We start from the raw sequence: 8,435 nt of genomic DNA on the forward strand, positions 1-8,435 counted from the left end.
ATGTCTGGCTAATTTAAAAGAAAAAAAATTTAAAAAAATAAAAAAAATAAAAAAAATAAAAATTTGTAGAGACAGGATCTTGCTATGTTGCCAGGCTAATCTCAAACTCCAGGTCTCAAACAATCTTCCCACCTCACCCTCCCAAAGTGCCAGGATTACAAATGGGAGCCACTGTATCTGGCCACTGCTTCCATATTGTACACTTTTCCCGCTAACTACAGCCCTCTATGCAAACACAAAAAAGGCTCTGCTGCTGCTGTTTCAAGCAGTTCTGTCAGAGTAGGACAATCAATAAACCAACTATGGATCCTTCAAGTGGCTTTTATTGGCAGAGCCTAGAAGAAGCGTCGTAGCCATTTCTGAGCAAAAATCTGTATCCCAGCAAGGTATTCAGTGTTATGTTTAACACACTACTGAACCAGAAAGTTTAAGTTCCTGACACAGATGCAACCAGGTCACTAAGAGGCTCCAAAATCAACAGGTTAAGCCCCACTGCTCTGTTAAGATCTGAAAGGCAAGACACAATCCTGGATGTGTGCCCTTGATACAGGGTGACTAAAAAGGCAGGCAACAGTATCAAGGATTTTTTTTAGGTGTACTCCTGTGCAGTCCCACATTGCAAGGATATGTTTCAGCAGCAGCACTCAAGTCTCCTCTTCATTCTGTATCTGCCTAAACAATCTCTGCTTAGGACAAGTGTGGTCGGTCATAAAACATGATCATCAGGATGGTAGAGTTCACTCATCAGGCGGTAGATGTAGGAAGGTGCATTCCCACCAATGTTGGAGATAAAGAGGGTAATGAGCTCTGGTGGGACGTAGTCGAACACAGGGCAATGCACGCTGACCTTCTCCAGAATGTCCCCTGAAAGGCAAGCACACGTGCTAAAGGTAAAACTGAGCCTCCCTCTCTCATAATTAAGTAGCATATAGATTCCAACCTCGAGAATACAGGCATATTAGCTCCCCAAGGATGGGAAGCTATGGAAAAATGCAAACCAGAAGAGATGACTTCAGATCATGACAACCCCTGCTTACAACTCTTCCGTGCCTCTGCATAGCCCTTAGAATAAAATTCAAACTCAGGATTGAAATTTAAGATCTGGGCCCTCCCTGCCGCACCACATGAATTACAATTTGGACCACTCTTCCCCTTGCTCATTACTGTCTAGCCATGTATGCCATCCTTTTCTAACTGGCTAAGCCCCCTGCACCAGCTCATGGAAAACTCTATGATCTTCATATGGTGGACTGTATTCATTCAGGACTCAGATGAAATGTCATCTCATTAAGACCCTTCCTCAATCTCAGTTAGGCCCCTAGCCACTTTCTATCACATCAGCCTTGCTTGTCCTCAGGCATCCCATGACCTGATACTTTCTCATCTGTCTTCCACAATAGAATGTGTAGGAACAGGGCCTTATCTTTTTCATTCATTGTGATATCTTCAGTGCCTAGAAGAGTGCTGGATACATTGTAGGTGCTCAGTAACTATTTCCTGAAGAATGAATGTTTATTTAAATAAAGGGATGAAGTCATTCAACTTCCAAGAGGAACTAGGACCCCAACTACTATGCGTTGCTCTCAGAGGGTGTATAAGGCCACCCTTGCTGATGAGGCTGCAGGCATAATGAGCTGAGCTGCTGCCTTCAGAAGGAGCCAGAGAAAAGAACCCCAACACATGAGATTATCCAGGCTACAGGCAAGTTTTCTAAGTAGGAACATTTCACAGCCTGCTTCCTTTGGGAATCAATTTACCAAAATGACTCCTTATATAGCAGGAAAACAGGTACATTTTCCCAATTGGTTGTTTATATCTCAAAGAGCATGCAAAGCCAAACCCAGACAATGCTAGATGATCCAACCCACAGTAGCCCCAACAAATCTAAAATACATTCGTCTCAGAACAAATTAACATGGACTTGATCAGGTCCTCAAGCACTTTGAGCTGCTAAAGAAAACAGTCCCCCCAAGAAGTATGATAAAAAACACAACCTGACAGCATTCAGTTCTACTGACCAACACAACAACAAAAAGACCAAAACACATGCATACACAAACCCCGAATACACACAACACATGCACGCGTGTGCACATGCACACACAGCTTTTGTACCTTCTGTGAATGGCAGGACTTCTTCAGGAGCCACAAACTTATGAAATGAGTCTTCTTCATTGGGGAACTAGAAAGGAAAAAATTTTTAAAAACTAGAGACCCAGCAATTCCACTCCTAGATATGTGCCCTAGAGAAATGAAAACATGTCCACACAGAAAATTTATACACAGATGCTTATAGCATGATTATTCACAAAAGCCAAAAGGTGGAAGCAACCCAAATGCCCATAAACAGATGAATGGATTAATAAATTGTGGTATGTTCATATAATGGAATATTATTCAGCCTTGAAAGGAAATTCTGACATTACAACATGGATGAACTTTGAAAACATCATGCTAAGTGAAAAAAGTCAGGCACAACATGTCACATATCATGATTCCTTTTATACAAAATGGACAAATCCATAGAGACAGGAGCAGATTAGAGGAGATGGGGAGGAGAAATAGGGAGAGATTACTTAATGGGCACAGGGAGTTTTTCTAGAGTGGAGAAAAAGTTTTGAAACTAGAGAGTGGTGGTTGTACAATGCTGTGAATGTACTAGATACCACTAAATTGTATACTTTAAAATGGTTAATTGTATGTTATGTGAATTTCACCTCAATTTAAAAAATAGAGACTATAAATAGTTTGATGTTTTCAAAGCAAATAGCTTCTATCACTGATGAAATAAATGTCTCTTCACTTAGTCCCTGCTTGTATTCAGGTTACAAAGGACAGGCCCTGCAACAATAACAAAACTAATTCTATGATCCTACTTTCAACCTGCTTGGCATTTTCAGAAATGGTCAGGCGACGGGGAGTGGTGGCAATCATAAGGAAAGGACCTTTCCCAACTACATATTGTCCTCACAATCTTGCCTTCCTAAAGCTGGCAGCTTAGAACTCTCAACTATTTTACTGAATCAAGACTTCTGTGGTTCTTTCCAGCCTCCACTGGGTGTAATCCATTGAGTAAATGCAGATAAATGGAGGCCCTGGAGTGAGGTGGTTGAAGTCCCAGAGTTCAAGCCTACCCTCTGGCTTCCTTCTTTCTGCTGGCTTCTAGCTAAAGACAGACACACATACCTGTGGGGAAAGTTTGAACATAGGTGCACAGACGATGAGTGGGGTGGAATGGTGTTTTGCTGCCAGTGCCAGAGTGTGAGTTCCTGTCACAGCTCTCAGGGCACCATTGGCCAGGATGGTCTTCGTGCCAATGATTACCTTTGAGACAAGAAGAAAAATGTGAGTCATCCTGGGGGTGGAGCCCTAAAAGGGCCACTGGCCACAAAAAGCTGAATGCTCAGGCCTCAGAATGGTATCGTGAGGGGTCACGGACTGGTATAGGGGAAGGGATCCCTGGCTCAGTACAAGTTCTAGCTTAAAAGTAGGTTGCTAAGGAAAGAATGAATGTAAAATGGGACAAGAAACTGCAAAACCTACTGCTCTCAGTCCCATATTTTCTGGAAATTGAGATGCCATACCTTCTGAGAAGCCAGGAACCTTTTTCATTCACTATCCACAACTGCCAAGCTCTTTGAGCATAAGGCAGGAGCCTTGTAGCCAATCCCTAGCAACTGACATTCTTGCTTTAGTTCTATTTAATACTTAATTCTTTTCAATGCTTCAACCAAATTTAGAGGCTACTCCAAGAGAGGAACAATGATGCAGAAAAAGGGAAAAGAAATTCAGTTAACAAATTTAAAAAGGCCTACGTATGTACTTTGAAAGGTGCTAGAAACTTCCTTCTCTCACTATGGATATTACAGGAGATAAAAATCAATTTTAGAAATATAATCTTCATGAATTCAACATAACTCCAAATATACCCACCTTGTTGACTCTTGACATTACGGCAAAAATGGCAGCATCAGTCATGACAGTTGTCTCAATACCTGCTTTGGACAAATTCACAGCCATTTCATGACCCTGCAATGGGAGGGAAAGGCTGATTCTAAGAGAAAGAGTGAGAAATAGTGAAAAGTGCTCTCAAATGTAACTGGATCTGGGGAATTGTGTGATATGGGCATATCCAGCACATAATTTCCAATAGATAACTCATTTTTTGGACAACTAAGTTTTTGGACTATCATAGCTCTGGTAAGCTGTAGGGAAGCCCAGGGGAAGCTAATAAATGTCTAGTGCTCCAGCCACAAAACTGGAAATACAACGTGCGTGTATAACATAATCACGATTGCTGACAAGATAGCTCCTGGCTCATTATTTTAAAACATCCTGCATCCTTACATATTTCCTTTTTGAGACCTATTATTTACTTAGGATCGAATGAGGTCAGACCAAGCATCAGTCATCCCCAAGGTAATTTACCCTGCTTTGATTCCTAAAAGAACCAACCCATGTTTCCTTGGACCCAGCAGTTCACCAGCATTTTTGTTGTTGTTGTTGTTGGTTTTTTTGTGTTTTGAGACAGAGTCTTGCTCTGTGGTACAGGCTGGAGTGCAGTGGCACTATCTTGGCTCATTGCAACCTCTGCTTTCCAGGTTCAAGCAATTCTCCTGCCTCAACCTCCAGAGTAGCTGGGATTACAGGCATGCACCAGCACGCCCAGCTAATTTTTGTATTTTTAGTAGAGATGGGGTTTCGTCATGTTGGCCAGGCTGCTCTCGAACCCCTGACTTCAGGTGATCCGCCCGCCTCAACCTCCCAAAGTGCTGGAATTAGGGGCATGAACCACTGCTCCCAGTCCCAACTTTCTTAAACCACTATTTAAGAATGTTCACAGAACGAACACCTTGAAAATTCCCTTAATGTTTTAGTTTATCTTCTCAGTGTCTCAAAGTCTTGCTTATCAATTCAAGGTTGGAATGGCCCTACCCATCCCTTGTTTATTTCTTCTTCATTTTCCATTTTTCTTAGTAGCAGCTACAGCAGTCTCCTTACCTGGCAGAAAGGAGCACACTCTGCTACAATGACATGGAATTTCCTCTTTCGGGCAGCCTCTTTGAGGAAGGCCTCTACTGTTCGGGAGAAGCCAATGGTCATGATCACCTCATTGCTGTGAATGTGCTCCAGAGCCTGGGCTGCAATGTTCTCCGTTGTCCCTTCTGTAAGAACAGTTTTGAAAAAAAAAATATGTGATATAGTATAGCAATTTCATATATACTTACTTAGGATCGAATGAAATTCGATCGAATGAAATATATATGAAATTGCTATACTATATCACAAACACACATTATGAGTGTACGGAAAAAGATGTCTGCCCTTCACATGCACTGCCAACCTAGCAGACCCTGGTACCACAGGGTTAATGTGCTTAAAGTGAAATGTCACAACTTTTTTTTTTTTTTTAATAGAGATAGGGTCCCACTATGTTGCCCAGGCTGGTTTTGAACTCCTGGTCGCAAGCAATCCACTCACCTTGGCCTCCCAAAGTTGTGGGATTACAGGTGTGAGCCACCACACCCAGCTATGTCACAATTTCTTAAAAGCCCCACTCTGGGATTTTCTGCCTGCCCTCTTCCAGAAGTACCCCTATCTATCAACCACCTCTGTCACTACAGAGCTCCTTACAACCGATTTTGAAGATAGTGAATTCAGCCAAGGAATGGCAATCTGGGAAATCCTAAAGTGCTGAGAATCGGGTAAACAGAGCTTCTGCCTAAAAGAACTCTTCCTTCAAAAGGTGGCCACAACACTTCTAGGTGAGAGAGAATGGCCAGAGAAGAAAAACGGGGGAGGAATTTGGAAGCAGCTTCTTCATCATCTGATTATAATGAATATCTGCAAGTCACTTGGACAGCAATGACAAGGGGGATAGAAATGGTATACGTGTACGTGTGTATAAAAATTCAGAGATAGTGAAGGAGGTCTATCGACCTGGTTCTCTAGGGAGTTCATCTTCTTTACAATGAAAATAAAACTCTGTCCTAATAGAGTCTGTGCCACTGCACAGACTTGCAGTCTATCAAGGGTTGGTCTGTAAGGAAAAGTAGAGAGGGTTACTTTGGTCCCATCACCTGTTGCAACATTTCCTAATCAGGAAGGAAGACAAACCTCTGAGAACCAGAAGACTGGTAATATCCCATCTCTGCTAATGAACAACCTTCAGGGGCTTCTGTTCCCTCATTTGCCTGTGACCAGTCCCATTTTCCCAGCAATCAGGCCTCTTACCCAGCTCCACTAGCAGCTCATTAATCGCCTCAATGATGTTGGACTGGAGTTGGGCATAATGGAAGCTGAAATCCTCGTTCAGGCCTCCGGATGTCAACAGTTTGTGCAGGGACTCCTGCTGATCACTCTCGTCGCTGCGTCCATGGAGTCTATAGAGGCAATAAGACGCAAAGAGAGAGGTGGGGAGGAGGAGTGGTCAGGCAGGTAACAAGGGCTGCTCAGCTCCAATAAAGTCTCCGAGCAGGGAGAGGGGCCCGTGGAAAAAGTGTCACTGTATCCAACCCGGAGCCCAGGACGTGAGCCTGACCTGCCATACTCCTCCCGGATAATCTTGAGCACTCTCCGCACCATGTTGCCCACGGTGGTCTCGGAGGGCTGAGCGGCCGTCATCCTCCTGCCCTCTCTGCGGATCAGCTCCATCAGCTCCCCTATAGTCCAAAAGAGAGAGGATAAGAGGAGCCAACGCGAAGTGAGGCCTGGGAAACTTTCAGCCTTGGGATCGGGAACAGACAGGGGCCGGGTTTGCTGACGGAGGCAGGCCGGCCTCACCCGCGTTGCTCCAGCGGTGGTCCGTAATGATGTGGCGTAGCAGCTCAAGGGTCTCCCGAGCCATTTCCTCGGAGCTGCGCGGCCCACCACCCCGCTTCAGGGTCTCCACGAAGCTCTCGATCCTCTCTGACAACTCCGAGCCCTTCGCTGCGGACCCCGGCATCTCTAAGGTAGCTGCCTTCAGCCTTCACCGGCGGAATCCACACCTGCCAGACCACACACTTTGCACTTCCGGGGCGGGCGAGGTCGGCTTCCGCCGTGAGGGGAGGGGGGAAACCACAAGTTTGAGTGGGAGCAGGCCACGCCCCTCGTTGCCACTCTCCCGCCCCCTTCCTCTGCCTGAGCCAATCAGAGACGTGAGGCTCGGGTTGTTCAGTTACAACCGGGCCCGCGCGCCTCGGGGACTGCAGGCTCGGAAGCGGCCTTTCTTGGCTCAGCGGACGGTGAACGGAAGTAACCCGTCCGGCCTGTAGAGGGTGGCTAGTCCCGTTGCTATGGGAGCAGCAAGTCTCTACGCGCCCCTCACCGCGACTTAAGGCTACACTGAAGAAGTTGCGGCACTCCCTCCTGTCTTCCCAGCTCGGTGACCGCCCGAGCTGTCACTCCCGAGTGTCAGCTGACACTAACGTTCCGAATGCGTGTCCAGGGTCGGCTGCCCCTTGGACAGATGTCTCACTTTTGTTCTGTTACATTACTTGGTACCGTTTGCGCCTGTATCTAGTAGGTTCATCTCTCTGAAAACAAGGACAATATCTTTTGTTGGTTTTGTATTCTCAAGGCCTAACACGTCTAATAGAAGATAGCGAAATTAGAGATGAGGAAGACTACCAACCATTAACGAGATTCAAAGTGGGAGCAAATACAGAAGCAAAGATAACATCCTCCGATTTGGACATAATTGTCCTCCTACAGAGAGGCCAGAGAGTATAACATAATACCGAGAGTTACCATTTACTTACAGCTTACTGGATGTTGGGAACTGTGTGTGAATTGTCTCAGTTATGTAAGGTCTGAAATACGTCCTCTTATCCCCATTTTACAGATTGGAAAGCAGACCCACAGAATTTAAGCAGTTAATAAATGATTGGGTTCATACTTAAATCCAGGTCTTCCTGAACCCAAAGTCTGTGTATAATAGAAATCTCTATTTCCTTAAGATAAATTCTTCAAAGTGGAATCCTTAGGCGAACACATTTTAAAGACTTTTGTTATAATTTACAAATTGCCCTCCAAAAAAATTATGTCAATACCAAAGTTAGCCAAAAGTAGTACAAAGAAAAGAAAATTACAGATTAATATCTGTCATGAACATAGGAAACAAAAATTGCAACAAATTATTAGCACATCAAATCCTGCAATACTTAAAAAAAGAATAATATGTAATTACAAAGTAAAACGTAAACCTGGAATGCAAAGCTGATCAAATACTTAAAAATCAATATCATGGGCCGGGCGCAGTGGCTCAAGCCTGTAATCCCAGCACTTTGAGAGGCCAAGACGGGCGGATCACGAGGTCAGGAGTTCGAGACCATCCTGGCTAACACGGTGAAACCCCGTCTCTACTAAAAACTACAAAAAACTAGCCGGGCGACGTGGCGGCGCCTGTAGTCCCAGCTACCTGGGAGGCTGAGGCAGGAGAATGGCATGAACCC

General features: G+C 44.6%; 1 protein-coding gene across 1 annotated transcript; it reads right to left on the bottom strand.

Moving 5' to 3' along the window:
• Positions 1-305: 305 nt before the first annotated feature.
• On the bottom strand, positions 306-7,061 carry EIF2B2 (eukaryotic translation initiation factor 2B, subunit 2 beta, 39kDa). Its single transcript, XM_011949548.1, has 8 exons — positions 6,784-7,061; positions 6,542-6,662; positions 6,235-6,383; positions 5,002-5,165; positions 3,934-4,029; positions 3,187-3,324; positions 2,116-2,182; positions 306-864 (listed from the first exon to the last, which is right to left on the bottom strand). Exons 1-8 carry the CDS (start codon positions 6,944-6,946, stop codon positions 707-709), a joined length of 1,056 nt encoding a protein of 351 aa, XP_011804938.1. The 5' UTR covers positions 6,947-7,061; the 3' UTR covers positions 306-706.
• Between the last annotated feature and the right edge of the window lie 1,374 nt (positions 7,062-8,435).

This window comes from Colobus angolensis, unplaced genomic scaffold, assembly GCF_000951035.1.
Source record: "Colobus angolensis palliatus isolate OR3802 unplaced genomic scaffold, Cang.pa_1.0 Scaffold3, whole genome shotgun sequence".
In the NCBI taxonomy this organism is placed as follows: Eukaryota; Metazoa; Chordata; class Mammalia; order Primates; family Cercopithecidae; genus Colobus; species Colobus angolensis.

Bases quoted from the DNA above. Each gene is read 5' to 3' on its own strand.
- EIF2B2 (XM_011949548.1), bottom strand. From the start codon at position 6,946: ATGCCGGGGTCCGCAGCGAAGGGCTCGGAGTTGTCAGAGAGGATCGAG. The intron at 5,166-6,234 runs GTAAGAGGCCTG...CTGTTCTTACAG, and splicing joins TGAGCTGCTAGTGGAGCTGG to AAGGGACAACGGAGAACATT. The intron at 3,325-3,933 runs GTGGGTATATTT...CTTGTCTCAAAG, and splicing joins TAATGTCAAGAGTCAACAAG to GTAATCATTGGCACGAAGAC.